Source organism: Corvus kubaryi, unplaced genomic scaffold (assembly GCF_017639235.1).
Source record: "Corvus kubaryi isolate FWS band 111438036 unplaced genomic scaffold, C.kubaryi_AGA036_p1.0 66, whole genome shotgun sequence".
NCBI lineage: Eukaryota > Metazoa > Chordata > Aves > Passeriformes > Corvidae > Corvus > Corvus kubaryi.
Genome location: NW_024582054.1, coordinates 20105183 through 20123319, shown reverse-complemented (window position 1 = coordinate 20123319; position 18137 = coordinate 20105183). Strand labels below are relative to the sequence as shown.

At 36.7% G+C, this 18137-nt stretch overlaps 1 protein-coding gene and 1 pseudogene across 6 annotated transcripts in view; both read left to right on the top strand.

Annotated features, from left to right (window-relative positions):
• The window catches only part of RPS6KA5 (ribosomal protein S6 kinase A5), a 76027-nt gene that overhangs the window by 31519 nt on the left and 26371 nt on the right, over window positions 1-18137 (top strand). For 4 of the 6 annotated variants that reach the window (XM_042047135.1, XM_042047136.1, XM_042047139.1 and 1 more), the window contains 2 exons: window positions 12405-12488; window positions 16312-16415. In XM_042047135.1, coding sequence (XP_041903069.1) covers window positions 12405-12488; window positions 16312-16415 — 188 coding nt within the window. Of the gene's footprint in view, window positions 1-11588; window positions 11717-12404; window positions 12489-16311; window positions 16416-18137 lie in introns of all 6 variants that reach the window. The other 2 variants (XM_042047138.1, XM_042047137.1) reach the window with 2 other exon arrangements.
• LOC121674123 lies at window positions 14253-15502 on the top strand (annotated as a pseudogene).

The window sequence follows — 18137 nt, the reverse complement described above, 5'->3', positions numbered from 1 at the left end:
CTCTGCCATGGAGCTACTAAAGCATGAGTGTGAAGAATGCACTGTCAAGTATTCTCTCTGTTATTATGTGAAAATAGCATGCAAGAATAAAATACCCAAGTTAAAGCAGTGCAGCTTTAAGAGCTTTAAAATATTTTATGCTACTGTTTTGCTAAAACCTGAAATTTGTCTTTTACAACTGAATCAACAGTGGTGTTTCCTTTGTTTTATCTTTAAAATGAAGCGATATGATTTTATTTACATGCAAAAAGAAGAAATAACCTGACTAGAATAAAAAAGTTAAATAAAAAAGAATTTTCACGTTGGGTAGGTCAGTCTCACAAAGTATTTAGGTATGAAATTACTTTTGATGCAAACTTTATTTAAAAGCTCATGAAGACCTACAGTTTTACTAGCCTAACCATAGAATGGAATTAATAAGAGATTAAGAGATTGAAAGAGATTTAGTATTACCTTTTATGGCATTTGTATTCTTAACCCTGTGATGAATTTAAGGCTAGTGTTTATGATTTTTAAATCTCAACTAATTTGTAAAAAATATCGGGGTAAAAAAGACAATTTTATCCTTATGTTTTCATGCATCTCAGCTGAGTGTTTGTCTAACTGGGGTTCAAAGTATATCTGCACATGACATTAATATAAGTTATTATTGGGCATATGGAGAATTGGTATGACCTGAAACTTCTACAGCACTGTTTTGTTCATCGCACAGGTGAAATCACTTCAAAGTCGTGTAATGCATTTATCTTTAAAAACCCTAAAACTCCTAAGTAGTTGTTCTGGGGTTTTTTTCCATTGTATTTTTTGTGGTTTGTCTTGTGGACTTGTGGCTTAGGCATATTTTTATCTTTTTATCTCATTAATAGCTCTACTTCTATGCTGGAATTGTTTTGATTTGGTCAGTGTCAGTTTAACCTAGTCATCAGGTCTGGTCTTAATTTTGATGTGTATTGCTAAAATGCAACTTCATTTTTTACAATCTTTCTGCTCACATTTCCTTTAGTTCTGTAACCAAACTAAAAATCATATTTTAGTATACATGGAGATATCTATGTCTCAGAAAAATAATATGAACACATGCATTGAATTACTGTAAAAATGATATATTTGACCATGCATAATAATTAAAGTTTTTCTTCTTAATTAAATCCAGTGAAGTACACTTTCTTCCAGAGTATAGTGAAGTGCTCAATTCTTCTGCATTGGTACATGTCTTCTGCATTATCTTAAGTTTTTTCTGAAATTTTTGTGTTTGCTTAATGAAGTTCAAATAAATTAGATAGTAAATACTGGATGTTGTCAGTCTTCAAACAGTGTGTCTGTGAGCATACAAATGCCTTGGCAATAAATAATATAAAAGTGGATATTCTGTATGAGGGATGATTGAATTGAAACCTAAGACTTTGGGTGGATGTCTGTGTACTTCTATCTGATGTGTAGAATGAATATTTAATATACATTGTTGTTTCTTCATCTGAAAATCTCTTGATCAGAGTTGGAAATTTAGTTATAACTCTCAAATGCTTTTCACTGTTGAATTGTTCGATTTCATTTATTTGATGATAGAGTGAACATTTTGTTCTGGAAAGAAAATTAGTTAATTTTAAAAAATTTTAAATGATATTTGTTGGAGGAAAAGTGATTAAATGGAGATTGGTCCACTATGGGTTTTGGTAGATGATCTAGGAAGAGATTTGTATACGTTCTTAGTGGAGTTTAAAGGTAGTGCAGAACAGAGAGGTGTGACTACAACTTGACTCATTTAGTGCTTTAGGAACTGTCATCTCATGTGAGTGAACTAGTAGATTAGCTATGCATTTAACTTTAAAAGGCTTTAAAAGACCCTTATACTTGTCCAATTTAAGTGAAAATGTCTTATCATTGCAATTAGACAGTACATTGTCCAACACTGAGCATTCTCTTGCAAAAAAGAGTAAGATTATCCATACTTCAGATAACTTGTGTTTTAGTTAAAGGATTGTTCAGTGATGTAGACATAAACAGGTATAAGGAGTAGATTTACATTTCTCCAAAGAGAAAAAAGTAAGAGTAAATTGAATAGTGAAATTAGTCCACAGAAGTTAACATGGGTTATAAATATGTCTGGATAATTAGTTTTGGAAAAAGACATGAAACAATGGCAAAAACTTCTTGTTTTGTTTGGTGTACTTCAGTTGGCTCAGTTTTAACTGTCTTGAAATTGAATATTAAGAACTACCAAACACTCTACAGGCACATCACTGAGCTGGACTACTTTAACTGCAAAACCAGGTCATCAGTGATCAGATGACTGACTGTTTGAGCCTTTGCCCAGGAGGTTTCCTTTTTCAGTGCTTATCACAAGGAAGATTGTGCTTTTCCAGCGTGGACCACTAATGCAGAAGACCAGAGCATAAAATAGTTTCTGTCCAGATTTTGATGCCAAAATATTAAAGTTCTGTTAAGAATTTTTGCAAGACAGATCATGATGCCTTACAACGACTGCTTTAAGGATACTGTTTTCCTATTGTAATATACCACTTTAAAATAAAGTCCCATTTTGGGGAGAAAGGCCAACCTCTGTGTTAAGTAGTCTGGTATCTTCTATTGGATATTAGGTTGCTAGTCACTAAGAAAAATTCTGATTCTGTTTTCCGAAGGAAAACAAGTAACTTTCTGAGAGCAAATGCTCCCATTGTCATGAATCCATTTTTCCCATAGATTTTTTTTTTTCTTTTGAATTACTGCAAATACCCTACTTCCATGAAACTTGGGCAGCCACGTGCGAAAAACTCACGACCAGAGATTCACAGACAAATGTAAATGAATTTAGAACCAGATGGATTGCATTTGAGCAAAATGGTCCACTCTTACTCCTTTACCTTTTACATGTGGAGCTCTCTGAAACTGTTTATTTGACATGTTCTGTATGATTTTCTTTATTAAAAAAAAAATAAAAATTAACTTTTGAAGGCTTGTAGTAACAGCTAGCAGAACTCTTCCTAGAATTAGTACTCTTCCATACCTTATAATTTTGCTTCTCTTTGAAGAAATATGATTTTTTCAGGTTTTGCTTTGTATACTGTTCTTTCTTGGTACTATTACCTCTCTCATCTCAAAAAGGCGATGCTTTAGAAAACAAGCCTTCCAAAAATTGGAATTTTGAGAAGAACCTAGTACAAAATGTTCATCCAAGTTGACAGTGGTACAGACTTGCATTCCTCCCACACAATAATACATTGTTTCTGAATTTTTTTTTCTGCAGAATTGAGACTTTTGTTTTCTTTACTCTTAGTTATTTACTTTAAAATCCATTATCAGGAACTGGTTTAAATAATTTCATGTAGAATTGCAGTTGCATTGCGCTGTGAAACCGAACATTGCTGTTGTAAAAGTCTGTGAAAAGGTTTCTTGAATCTCCACTTGACATTAGATGAGGGTGTGGCCTTCCATTGACTTTTTTTCTGGGGTCACAGAGGTAGAGGTCGTAGCTTTCTTGGTTAACACAGTGCAAGGTTTAGCTACCCTTGCTGTCCCCTTTATCTGCCTGTTCTGATGGCATCTGCTGGCAGGCAAATCTCATTCTTGCTTGAAAAATTCAGTAGCATTATTCCATGTGTGTTTTGGAAGCAGAAGTCATCAGTCTAGCTGTGGCAAGAGGCATACTAACCAATATATTCTGACTTAAATGGCTTCTTCAAGCTGGAACAGCCACCAGGATAGGATGTTCAATTAATTTCACATGACCCTATACTTTTTTAAAAATTCTTCATACGATGACATTTCAAACTAGTGGACCTTTGATCTGCCCTGTTGCAACGATTTTTGCTCTAGTCTAAGCTTTTGTTTTCATATTACAGTCTTCATTATGATTTTGTTATATGCAGCAGAGCAGTCTAACTAGCGTACCACTAAGCTTTTTGCCTGTCTTTGTTCTTTCTTGTTTGTCTCCTGCAAAGGTTAGTTTTGGTCATGAATAGAAGTTTACAGCTGCAGAAGCAACAGTCTTCAGCTGAGAGACTTTTTTTTATAATTTCTGGTATGGACAGCTTAATTACTCAGTGTTATTTTTAGATATTGCCACCAATAAGTTTCCCAAAATAATTGAAATTTTAAAAAACCGAAGTGAGTAAAAACAAGAAACCAGTCAGTACGCAAGGACTTTGTTGAAACAAGATTTTTTTCCTCATTTTAAACCTATATCGCATCTTTGAACTGTGAGAGATCTTTTTGCCAATTTTTATATAATTTTGCCTTCCTAAATTAAGATTGTAATTATTATTATTCTGGGCCATTAAAATAATGGCGAAGAATGTTAGAGGTATAATTTCTATGGAGATCGGTTTTTTCCTTGGTGCAGTTCTATTTTTGAGGTAAATATCTATGGTAGGTTGACTTCTAAGACTCACTGAAGGTACAGGTCCTGTTTCTGCCAAGAAATCAAGCTTCTCAGTCTTTACTTGCGAATTTTCTGAAATGTAAAATCCATTCAGCAGGGGAGCTTGTTAGTAGCACCTCTGCTATGTGGCCTTAAGTAAATGTTCAGTTATGATATTATTCTTTTGATTTATCCTATGGTCCTGGTTTTCTTACTAAGCTTACCGAGGGAAATCTAATGTCTTGCTTGATCAGTAGCTTGCAGCCAGTTTGCTGATAGCTAATATATGAAATGCTCTGTGATATTGCTGAACTCTTCAACTGCATGAATTCTTCAGTCCTGTAAGCTGTTCCTGGAGGAACTGTGGTTCTTGACTAGTTTTCCAGGAAGCAGCAGGGTGGGGAGACTGCTCCCTGCATTAGTGTGAGCTAAGTGTGATAGTGAGGCAGGTATGGATCAATGTGCTCACTGACCAGGAGTGCAAGATCAGAACGAGTCTAGTGCCAGAAAAACAGGCTTGGTTAACAGTCCAGTGGTTATCAAAAAAGTTTGTTGTGAGGGAAGAGGCTTGAGGACAAGTCAGGATTTGAATTTGGTGGATCAGTATCAGCGAGGTACCCAGCCAAGTACAGACATACCTACAGCACAGCTGATGCAAGGTTCAAGAATGGGAGCCTGAACTTCTGCTCCCAGCTGAAAGTGGAAGAGGCCCCTGAGAAGGTTCCACACAGGTCACTCAGCTGCATTTTGTCAGAATTGGTCTTAAGCAGAGATGCCTTAACCCCTATGATTGGTGAAAGAGATTGTGGAGCCTGTTGATAAGCTCAGGGTCCTGCCATTGGTAATGCTGGGAAAGCTTTCGCTATTTATGCTTGTAGCGAAGCTGTAAGTTACGACTTTCAGGACTCTGTTTACATACACTCACAGCTGTACAAAATAGGAACAATGATGGTACTTGATTGGAACAATGATTCTTGTATTCTAGAAATTTTGGTACATCTCTTCATTTCTGATGGGTGCTATTTGAAACGCTACTGATAGAGCCCAGAGAGGGTCTAATTAATGCAGTCTGGAACTTTGATGTACCTTTAACAAAGGAAGAAAGACAACTTGGGATTTGAAGCATTTGTTCAGAGGTATAAGCAATTAAGGAAGATAGTTATACTCCAGTGTGTTTCCCTGAATTAATCAAATGAAGAGCAACAGCGAGAGTTCTCTGGTGCAGTACGAGCACTGGTGTCTGTTCATGCCTAGAAATTATCTACCACTTTAGGCATTTGAGGAGACTAAGAAATGGATTTTATGTTGAAAGGACAAGAAAATTGTTTAATCTGATACCCTGTGAAACTCTTTAGATGAGCCCGTACACCCAATTAAGTCTTACTTCTGAATACAGTCACATTATATATCCTTTCTAACCTTTGCTGTCTGAATTTGCTTATTTCTTAACTACTTACTTTTTCTTCAGCAGCCTTGCAAAAATAGTAGAATGAATGATTCTCCTGTCAATTTCTAAATATGCATTGAATAAAAGAAAATTATTAGAGGGGACAGTTTAGTGTATATTGTTTAAAATGTTCTTTGTTAACTAAGAAATTGGTAAAACTGTAAAATAGAAGAGTCAATGGCCATACCATTGTGGCTGAAGCTATTTGTATTATATTGATACTGATAAATATGCACACAAAGACATTTCAGAAATCTCACAAAAACACACTAGCATTATTCTTCAAGAGGATTCACTACCTATTTAGTGTTTCCAGTACTGTTGCCTCTTGCTGCTATTTCGAGTTCTGAATTGGGAGTCTGTGTTTCTGCCTTACCCTCTTTGAGTGAGACCTTCTGTGGAAGAGCAACACGCAGGTGTCTTTTGGGATGGCTTCTTCCTCACTGGCTGAAGTGTTGCAGTCCTAGCCAGGTGGCAAGTATTTATGCTGAGTGTTGGGACTTCTGTATGTATTTGAATTAGTGGCTGGGAGCTGTTAAATAATCTGATACAAAGTTAGATACTTGGTATCTTTTGGGACAGAATTACTCTCCTCAGCATATTTTTTTTTAATAAAGCCTTCCATGAAAGGGTATTAGAGATGTCCATTGCCATCACTGAACCTTCATGAGAACAATACCTTCTGTGTCTTTTTAACAGGACTGACTTTCCTGCTAGGCTAGAATTTGCATGAAGCACTACTTAAGAAATAGAATTTTTCTTAGGTACAGTTAGTATATTAATAATCATACCACAAAATAGAAATTTGAGGAACTTTGCAAGCAGTTCTGCATTTTTCCAGTATGTGAAGTATATGCTAGGTGATTGATAAAAGAGAAGCCCCAATATACAGAGAATTTTAGCTAAACTATGATTTTTTGTGAGTTTGATTTGTCATCTCTAAACCTGATCTGAAAGTTGGTATAGAGAATTTTACTACCCATGCAATAAGGGGGGAATTGTCCTTGACTAAGTGGAAAGTCCATAGCTGTATTAGATTTAACACATTATTTAAATGTGTTATGCCATTTCAGAATACCTCCAAGAGAGAAGTATTCCTCTTTTCTTGCTAGGTCATAACATTTTGAAACCTTCATAATGATGAAGTCAGATTAAGGGAATGAGGCAATTTAATTTGCCAACTAAGAACTACGGACAAGCATAGGAATGTTGTAAGAATGTTGCTGAAAACCATAGAAGAACCCAGTCAAAACATGCATAGTAATTATATTATTTCTCCATAACAAACATGATGAGAACCAGTAAATAATTCTTGTCTGGATTGGAGAATTTTTCATTGGACTTGTGGAGTCAATCATCAGAGCAGCCCTGAATGCCTTCAGAGAGCTTCTGTCTGGCTACCTGGTTCCCTTCTGTGCCATTGCACACTCTTGCTCCGTGGCACTAGGTGCTAGCCAGCCATAGTTATTCCTGACAGATGAAATATGTGCCACCAGAGACTGTACCTCTGACTCTCCAGCTCTACGGGTGGCCTTTGTGTTCTTAGCCCAACAGCACTGAGTTTTCTAGGTTTTGGTTTTGTTGTCTTTTTTTAAATATTGACTTCATTGAAGGAACAATTTTTAAGCTATGTGATAATGTTCCAAGAATATTTTATATGAATATGGAATGCAAGGAAGTTAGTTCAAGCCAATTTAATAGCTGATAAGTGTTCTTTCCCTTATATAACATAGTTTCAATTTCTTGAAATTCTTGTACTAGAACTTAACTTGCTCTAGGTTTTAACCAAGCCTTTTGACCCTATCCTACCATCTCTTCGAATAGCAAGGAATTCCCATTAGAGAATACTTACACTATTAAAGAACTTTTAGGGAAGAGTAGCGTTGGTTTTATATATTTACTTTTTACAAGTTACAAAATATATTTAAGGAGTCAAATTTCACAGTTTGAAAGAATATGATAGTATTATAGTTTCAGAATTTGTCATATCTGATGTTCCAGGTAGCAGTCTAGCTCAGTTAAGAACAAAGTATTTGTGCAGTAAGTAGTCAGAAAACAGAAAGCAGTCTGTCGTGTTTCAAAGATGACCTTTCATGTAGTTGGAGAAGTGGGTCCTAATTTTGAATGCTGAAAAGAATGGGTTCAGTGAATACCTGGCTAATCCTCTGTCTAAATAATGTTTGCACAAAGACTTCTAAATTAAATAAGCCATAAGGTTTTATGACTCAAGTGTCTGTTGGAGTAGTGGTGGCAGTTGTTATTTAGATGAATCTCATCAAGTTAAAGGAGTACTTCAAAGGCTGTGTATTTAAATGTTAAATAATACATCTTCAAATGGCATAGTAACTGTCTTAAGACACTTGAGTGCTTTCCACACCTGCATTTACACTTTGGAATTAAAATCACAATTGCTCAAGCTCTGAAGCGTTTCCCCAAAGCAGTATATGTATGGCAAATAGATCTTCTCCTCAGTCTTGTGCACATGTGCAGAACAGTGTACTTGGAATATGCCTGAGTGTTCTAAGCCAGATACTCTAAATGCACTTTTCAGTTATACAGGTCTCTATTTCCATGGGGAAATTAATTTGATTTTGTTGGGGCCCTGAACTAATGATGTTCTGCCTATTGAAGGAGTTATTATACTATATAACAGTTCCTTGGGATCAGGTCCTCTTCTCTGAGAAGAATTGCAAGGCCTTCACCTCCAAGGTGTTGGGAAACACCCATCCAGAATCTGTTGTCACTATTTCTTTGCCCAGATTGCATGCCCTTTTTGGATGCATTAGGACATTGAATCAGACATTTACAATGCTTCTGGGCTGTGTGAGTTTTGTGGCACTGGAAACTAACACCGTCCTGCCAGCACAGTATCCTCTTAAATCAGACATAGAGGAGTAGTCCTTTTTCTGAAGAGCTGGCTGCAAAAAGGCAGTTTGGACCAGTAGAGGTGAGCCTTTTAAGAGCATGTTGAGCATGAGTGATACCTTTGCTGTCTTGATGTCTCATCTGATTCCTGTGATTCGCTTTGGAATCGCACTTCTTGTCCCACATACTGTTACAACCTGTTGAGCAGTTGCAAGACTTAACAACTGTCTGAGCTGCCTTTGCACATGTTAGTAAACTGAATCTGTATTATTGTAGGCTAGGATGGATGCTCTAAAGGACACATCCTTCTATGACAGTAGTGACTGTTTCTCTCTCAGTCAAGCCTTTCCAGTAAATGTGGTGAGTGTGATTAGTGTCTGCAGCAGAGTAGAGTTTGATCTTTTTGCTTTTTTTGGTTGCTGTTAAAGTGCTTTTTTTGTATTTGTTGAAGGAGGTCATTAGACAACTTTGAAGGCATAAGACCTCTCTGTCACTGAGGAGAAAACTTTACACACATGCTTTCTACATTTTCAGGTAGTTTCAAATGCCTGCCTACCATTCCTTGGTTATAAAGCAGAGCCAAGCGATGATATCACAAGATCATCAAGAACATGGTGGTGCAAGATTGCCAACCCTCTGTCAGCACTTTTGATTGATTTTTGGAGTTAGGTATTTTGATCTCTGCAATTGGTGTAATTGTGGTCAAGATGCCCAGGTTGGGGTACGTAGTCTTAGCAAAGAAGACGCTGTTCTGAGGTAGGGTTTTTCTGGTGAAGTGCTGTCTTCCAGGACAAATGGTAATCTGCATCACACATCTCTTGGATGTCACAGAGTTCTAACGCTCTGCATGAAAGCTGCCCGGTGCCCTTTCTTTTTTTTGATGAAGGAAAATGAAAATGGGATGTTAAAATAAGTTATCTGGAGATGTACTGAAACTGCCCTGGCAAGTTAAAGCAGTTGCAATTCACTAGGCTGCTTAGATCAGTCAGAATGATAGCAGGGAACTAGGAAGCAATGCAGTACACCATCTTCTTTAATATTGCTGTAGCTGGTGTGGGGAAATTTATATATCTACCCTGTGTGTAGTACTACAGTATTTATTAGAAACAGTCTGGTAATATATACTGGGACAGCCCCTGTGTCAGTGTGTTGTTCATCTCGAAGGTAAAATAATAGGGAAATATAACGTGATTTTCTAATTTAATAGCAAGATGGCTTAACAAAATGAAGTGCTTGGCTGTCCATGTGAATGTATCTATCACTATTCAAGAACTCGTAACAAAATTCTCTGTGGCTTCAAGACAAGTTGTTGCTCTCTTAAGCAGCTAACTGGTTTGAGTAGCCACTTTGTTTACCTTTACTAAAAGATATGTTATTGCATAAACATTCAGAAATTATGCTGAAATGTAAATGTGGAGGGGGTACAAAATAGGATTTGGTTGTGGTTTCACAAATGAATGTTGAAATACAGCTTTCAGTGACATTTTGTGACAGAATCACAGAGTGGAAGGGGTTGCTGGAAGTCATCTTGCCCAACCCCCCGCACAAATACAGTCACCTGGAGCTGGTTGCCCACAGGAAGCCTTTTGAATATCTACAAGGAGGGATACTCCACAACCTTCATGGCCAGCCTGTGCCAGCACTCAGTCCCCCTCACAGTAAAAAAGTGTTTCCTCCTCTGGTCTTGTCTCTAGGCACCATTGAAAAGAGCCTTGCTCCCTCTTCTTTGCATACTTCCTTCAGGCGTTTTTGTACTTTGATGAGATCTCCCTGAGCTTTCAGGTTCACCTCTTCAGGTGAAACAGTCCCAGCTTTCTCAGCCTTTCCTCAAAGGTTCCCTAAATCATATTTATGGTTCTTTTTGCTGGACTCTGTCCACTATATCCTTGTCTCTCATGTACCCAAGAGACCAGAAAATGACAGAAAATAAAACTGTTATTGGAGATAACATTCTTTGAAAATGGTTTTAAACCCACGTGTAGTGCATAACAGAGGAAACTATTAATGACTTCCTGTAAGAGGCATATTTAACAGTGGCAAATTTACCGAAGTGTTCCTAGTGAAATTTCACACTGCAAAACCTGTGTTTTTTAAGTAACAGCTAGATGTAATTGATGAAGCCTGTAACTTAATAAACCACAACATAAACAGAGGTTTCTAACAAAGAAGTATCTGGATTTTATGACTTCAACTGTTTTGAAGTCAGGACTTTCTACAGTATCTTATGAAGGCAAGTCTGTGTTAATCTGTGGTGGAGTCAGAGTGCTTTGCTTTCAGACAGTCATCTTGATATCTCACTTTGGCTGCATTATCTTTACTCTTTGGAGAGGTAGCGAGTGAAGAACAGTTTCTTTCTGCGTTTTCCACTCCCCTTCCTTTTCCCCATTCTTCCTCCCTCCCTCCCAGCTGAAGGAAAAAAGAACAGAGATATTGAGTAGGTTTAGACTGGCTGATGGAGGGCTAGGGATTTCTGATAATTTTTCTTTGTTTATGCTTTTTATCACATTATATTCCTTAGGATAACAGGTTCTGGAAAAGATTATCAGAGAGAAACAATAGTTGTGTCAAAAGAAAGTGGAATCATGAAAAGTTCATTATTATATGGTTTTGTCTCAGAAGTTAATATTTCAAGTTAATATTTGAACAAAATGAGGCCTTATAACTATTTTGAACTCAGAATTTCATCCCAAAAAACCAGTCACAGTATATGTATTTTAAGAAATACAGTTTAATAATATGCTGCTGGACTGTTTAACTTTTATGCCTTAGGGTAGCACAGAGCACTATTTCTACTTTTAGAAGCTTCTTCTCGTTAGTGTAGTCTCTTATATAGCACCTGTTTTAAACTCCAAATCTGAATCTACAAATGTAAAACCTGACTTTTGAAATATTTGCTTTTTTGAACACTCTTCTTTAAAGGACCTATCAGGATCTCTCCCCAAAATGCTAGAAGCATGAAGGATAAGGGAGGAACAATGTTGCATGGCCCAAACACATGTGCTTTCGTCATTAGCAAGGTACAGCATGACCTCATGTTGACCTCAAAGGTAAATCGCTACCAGGGAACAATTATACATGCCTGTGAAAGCAGCTTAGTTTTGAACATAGTCAAGAGAATAATTCAGTGCATAGAATAAAATTGAATTTACAACACTGTCTGCCTTTCCCTTTCTGTCTTGTCTCTCTCCAAGTGTCTTCTTGAGATAATGTTGTTTTTTATATATGTGTTTGTTATGAAAGAAAACAACTTTTCTAGAGGTCATAACAAATTCCTAAATATGGGGAACCCAAAGGATCTTGTATCCAATTTAGTCAAATTGTACATCTTACAAAGAAATTCCCTTTTTAATGAAAAGTTTCATTTGTTATCTAGAGCACTGGTATTGCAGCCTTCAGAATGTATATCTATGTTATTTGGGGAATCTTGTGTAATTCTGAAATGTATAAATCATTTTAGACTTACGGGAGAGTTTTTTTTAAATACTAGTAGATTAATTTTTGTGTGTTTATCTTAGATTGCAACACAGACTTATGACATTTTATTTTTTCATAGAAGACTAAATATTCTGTAGCATTATGTGATACATCTCTACATATGATGGAATATTATTTAGCTAGCAGTTCTGAGCTATTTGGAGAAGAATTGCTGCCAGCATTTCGGAACTGTTAGCCATATCTGTCCCATATCATTTGTATAATATAGTTGTTTGATGTAAATTTTACTTTTTTTTCTAGAACGAGAGAGCATATTCCTTCTGTGGAACAATAGAATATATGGCTCCAGATATTGTAAGAGGGGGAGACACAGGACATGATAAGGTATGTTCTGAGTTTATTACTGAAAATAAACTAATTCTTCAGTCAACATGTTGCTCAGTTTGGGTGGTTTTTGTAAAATATGATGTTGTCTTATTTGAGTATGTGTTGTTTTAGGTTGTCCTAAAATAGATTATTTCCTGTGTATTCAGTTGTCTGTTGATGTATTTTCCTTTTCTGATCTGAGGTAAAGGGCATGTTTATAAAGGTATTGAGGCTTATTTTTGTTCTGTTCAAAATTTGTTCTAAACATGCTGTGGGACAATAAACTTAGTTGACACTTATTTGCCTTTGCATGAAAAACTAGTTCAGAGTGGAAAGTGACTGGTTTGTGGCTAATTCTGATATACATGTTAAATTGGACATCAGAGAAATCTGTTATACTTACTGAGGTATGGGATGAGTTATTAATGTTAAAAGTGTTCTCATATTGTAAAAATTAATTGTTTGGCTTGCGACTCAAGTTTTATTACACAGTAAAGTGTCAGTAATTGATAGACAAGATCAAGACAACAACAATTAACAGATTATTTTTAAAACAAACAAAAAACCCTATTCTCCAAAATAATTCTACAATATTCCTAGATAATTTATTCTGATTGCTCACTATACTTGGTAGTTTTGGAGAATATTGAATCTATGTGGTTTTTTGCTGTAGACTGAGTTGACTTGTCTTTCTGTTGTGGATCATGGAATGTAGTTGATTGTGGTTCTGGTCTAAGAACTGGAAAAGTCTGACTTTTGCCCGAGAAAGTTCTTTCTTTTTCTTCTCTATGCATTCTGTGTCTCTTTTGGTCTGAGTTTACCTTCAGTTAGGGAGCATTGTAGTGGGCACAGCTGGGATTTGGCAGTTTGAAGTATAGCAGAATGACCTCCCTGATTCTTCTACTACACATAAAATAAAGTGTGCTTTGTCTTTTCACATCTACCTTGAATTCCACTATAACCTCTTTGTCTTTTTCTACTATACTGATTGCCCAGTTGCTATTAAAAATGGAATTTAAACTTGCGTATTGAAGCTTCTTCCTGCACTCTCTTAATTTAGTCATTCCACCTCCAGAGCATCTCTCAGATTTCTCAGTCATGTTGAATTATGATTCTGGCTTCTCAAAGCTTACAAATTCAGTCTTGTTGCTGACTTGAAGAGGAATCTCTCTTCTGTTACCTTTGGTTCTCTCTGATACTTCCATCAGATGTTGTGCAGAGTCATACGGTGTTTTATAACGAATAGCTTCACAGTTTGATGGTGAATGTTAGCTGATCGATAGGGGTGATTTTGCAGTTATGTGTGTGATGTTAGTTGTTTACACCACACGCTCACTACCTTAGCATTGGCAGTGTCATGTATCGTCATTTTAGAAGGTTTTTAGTGTATTTTATACTTACTGCATATCTAGCAACTCAAAGACCTTACAAAAAGAGAAAACAAGATTGCTTTAGTATGCTGTGCTCTCATTAGTCAGTATTTATCATCTGTAATCTCTTCTAGATGATTGCAGTGTTTGTCTTAAGGACTTGCTCTAGTATTTCAGTATTTATTTTTTTAAAGTTTGATTTCTGATTCTGCAAATCCTCCTTTTCTTTTGGAAAAACACATGCCAAGAAGAAATTCTTTGGGATTTTCTCTGAGAATTATGTATTTGTAAAGATAATTAGTAACAGTGCAGAGACCTCTTCAGCGAGTTCTAGACACTCTTGGCTGAATATATCAGAAATCAGATTCTGTATATTTTGAAGCAAAACCAAATAAAATATGTGGTGATTGTCATGATTTCACTAGCTGTCTTCCTGTATTGTGTTAATATTGCCAACACAAGTAAAGCAGAAGTTTCATTGATTTTCAGATTTCATGGCTGTGAACCTGAGAAGGTCAAACACCTGTAATTAATTTCATTGAAAGGACTAAACTGCTTCCTTTATTATTCATAGTAGCATCCTTCCTTTTGAAAGAGAGAAATATTTTTTAAGTTATGAGAGATATGAATAATATGATGAGTATATGAGAAGCCAAATATCCCATGTGTTACCACAGTCCATCTCTCTAAGGCCCATGAGGTGCAGTGGTGGCACTGGATGACCATGATTGAACAGTGCCTGTGCCGTCTGGAGCTGCACATGCAAAATGGATAGCAGGGGAAGTAGCAGGAACCAAAATGCAGTAAACTGTCAAAGTGGGAGTAACAAGGCTCATGCTAGATCCTTAGTAAAGTTCTTTAGCAAACAAAACCACTGTTTTACCCATGATCCATTGCAACAGTAGCATGTTGGAGACATGGTTTTTTCTGAAAGCTCTGCCTGAGTGAACCAGCAAAGAGGTGAAACATGAACTGGCTGAAACTGTGTTCAAGGTTGGAAATGTCACAGGTTTAATAACAGGAAAGAACTGTGCTTTTAAGCAGGTTCCTTAAAAATCTCTCTGGTTCGGAATACCTGACAGAAGCAGATACTACCTAAGTGAAAAATTTCAGGATCCTAAATAGACAAATAGTGGTCCAGATAATTAAACATTAAAAAGTTGTTGTTGTTGACAACAACCAAAAATTGAATGCCATCTAGAGGGACCTGGATAAGCTCAAGAAGAGGCCATGCAAATCTTAGGAGTTTTAACAAGACCTAGTGCAAGGTGCTGCACCTGGGTGAGGGCAATCCCTGATATCAACGCAGGCTGGGGATGAACAGATCAGAGCAGCCCTGCTGAGAAGGACCTGGGGGTGCTGGTGAATGAGAGGCTGGACATGACCCAGCCATGTGCACTCACAGCCCAGAGAGGCAAACGTGTCCTGGGCTGCATCCAAAGCAGCGTGGTCAGCAGGGTGAGGGAGGGGATTCTGCCCCTCTGCTCTGTTCTGTTGAGACCCCAGCTGGAGTGCTGCATCCAGCTCTGGAGTTCTCTGCACAGGAAGGACATGGACCTGTTGAAGCAAGTCCAGAGAAGGGGCACTAAAGTGATGAGAGGGATCCTCTCCTATAAGGAAAGGCTGAGACAATTGGAATTGTTCAGCCTGGAGAAGGCCTAATTGCAACGTTCCAGTACCTGAAAGGAGCCTACAAGATGGAGAGAGACTTTTTACAAGGGCATGTAGTGACAGGACAAGGGGGAATGGCTTTAAACTGAAAGAGGAGATATTTAGATTAGATATTAGGATGAAATTCTTTACTGTGAGGCTGATGAGGTACTGGAACAGGTTGCTCAGAGAAGTTGTGAATGCTCCGTACCTGAAAATGTTCAAGGCTGGATTGAACGGGGCTCTGAGCAACCAGATTTAATGGAAGGTGTCCTTGTCCATTGCAGGAAGTTGGAACAAGATGGTATTTAAGGTCCCTTCCAATCCAAACTATTCTATGATTCCGTAGCATTTTTAGGTGCCTGGATTAACTGTGGCCTGTGATCTTAAACTGTGCTTTTTGAACATTCTTTAATTTCATTCTCAATCTCGTGAAAGTTCAAGTTCCACTACTTCTTAGCAAGCCTTAAGTTCCTCTTATTTTGAGTGCGTATTAGAATTCATATCACATGACAATGGTAAAAATAAAAATCTGGCAGGAAAACAAAAGGAGCTTGAGTAGTCAGTGTAAAGAGTTCAGATTGAGAAATAAGTTGAAGAAGCTAAGTGGAAAGATTTCAATATAAAATTAATTTATCACAGGAAATACCTTCAATCAGTACAACAGTTGTTTATTCTTCATTGTATCCCATTTTGCCTTTGTATTGATAGGTAGGTTCTTCTTATGCTAGTTGCTTTCTAAGAGAATTGTTTTGTTCCTTCCTTTGTTAACAATTTTACTTCAGTGTATCATAACATACATAATTATTGTTGTTCTCTAGGCTGTTGATTGGTGGAGTGTTGGTGTTCTTATGTATGAATTATTAACTGGAGCATCACCATTTACAGTTGACGGAGAGAAGAATTCCCAAGCAGAGATTTCTAGGTAAGATTCAAAGCAGTGAAGTATATGTGCTTGCTAACAGATGATCCTTATAGTGTAATATATGTTTTATGAGAGTTTGTTAATTTAAAATTTAGGAAGAAAGTGCTGCCATGGTAACATTTTATGTGCTCCAGTTCTGTTTAATAGAATGACATCTGAAAGTAGATAGGTTTTATTAGCTAATAGAACCAACTTTTACAAAAAACCTGTTTTGTTTAAACTACAGTGGAACCATAGCTTTGTAGATACTTACCTGTTGCATGGTTACCGTTGAAGAAGAATTCAAATGAAATATCAAATTGTATGTAAATAGAATTATCACATTCAAAATCTTAATACATTAGAGATATCTTTAGCTAGAGGTATTTTTTAAATCAGCTCTTGCTAGGTCACTCTGGCAGACTGCAGATTTAAAGTGTCAGAGTGTACCCTATTCCTACCTTTTTGTTACAAATAATGTTTATTTTATTAGTGTATAATATGAAACAAAGAAAGTGATCTTTGCGAGGCCCACTTGCATAACTGAGAAGAAATGAGTATGATACTTACAGAAATGAAATAACCTATACCATTCTTACCTTTTACACGTAAACTTTTTGTTATGTTCAGTAACCTCTACACTTTAAAGGTTTGTTTTCAGTACCTGTGTAAAAGCACTGGAACATTTTAAAAAGACAAACCAATAAGCTTCCCCAAAACACATAACTGAAATCTCTCCCAAAAAAAACATTTCCTTTTACTGGATTTCTTTTGGAACAGAAGTTGAGGTCTTCAATTGCTCAAATTACTAACTGCTGTCAAAATGAGCTTGTAAGTCCAGTCCCCAAAGTAAGAATAGTCTTGCTTCTATTGGAAGGTATTGTCATGCTTCTAACCCTCACCTAAAATCACTTGATATTTAAGGTTGTAATGGATGATAGAACATACCTCAGTTATTTAGATAATTTATTTCACTTACGCTATAAATTCAGGCAGTTTCTTGGCAAATGGAGGCCTGTGTATTGGTTTTTACTTCTCTACCAGAGCAGGAAACTTGGAGGGTCACTAGAAAAAATACAGGGGAGAGGCGAGTCCATTAACAAAACAAAATTCGGGACTTCACCATCTTGGTCATTATATTGCAGTTAAAACTTCAGTTATCTCTTTCTCACCTATTTAAGGTTAGGAGTTTGGTTGACTAGTTGCTTATGCCATGGCTGAATTTGGTAATTTTGATTTCCAAGATTTACTAGATGGGACTCTGAAGGAGTAACAGGTTTTTTTTTAGAGAGAACTTTGAACTGAATTTTACAGGTATAGTTTCCCAAAAACTGGGAAACTTTTTAGTTATGTATTCTACAGGACTTGACTTGGTAGGCCCTTATGTGCTCTTTCAGATAATAACATTTCTGATAATTTGAGTAACTGCAAGGTTGTTAACATCTGTCCTCTGACACCTAATAACTTATTTTCTGATCTTTAGTTGTGGCAAGTTTACTGTGTTGCTGCTCAGTCTGTTTTTGTTCTGGTGGGTGTTTATGCTACACATTTATAGACAGCAGTCCTGTAGTATTTCAGCTTTTATTTTGATAAATTTAGAAGTTAAATTCTTACAGTTTCCTATATTAAAGATGTTGCCCAGTCTTCCTGTTTCCTGAAAAAGCCTTTTCTTAATTCAGCTTGTGTTGTTCTATCTTACATACAGACAATTTATTCTTGTTGATGTTTCAAGAGGCTCTTGTT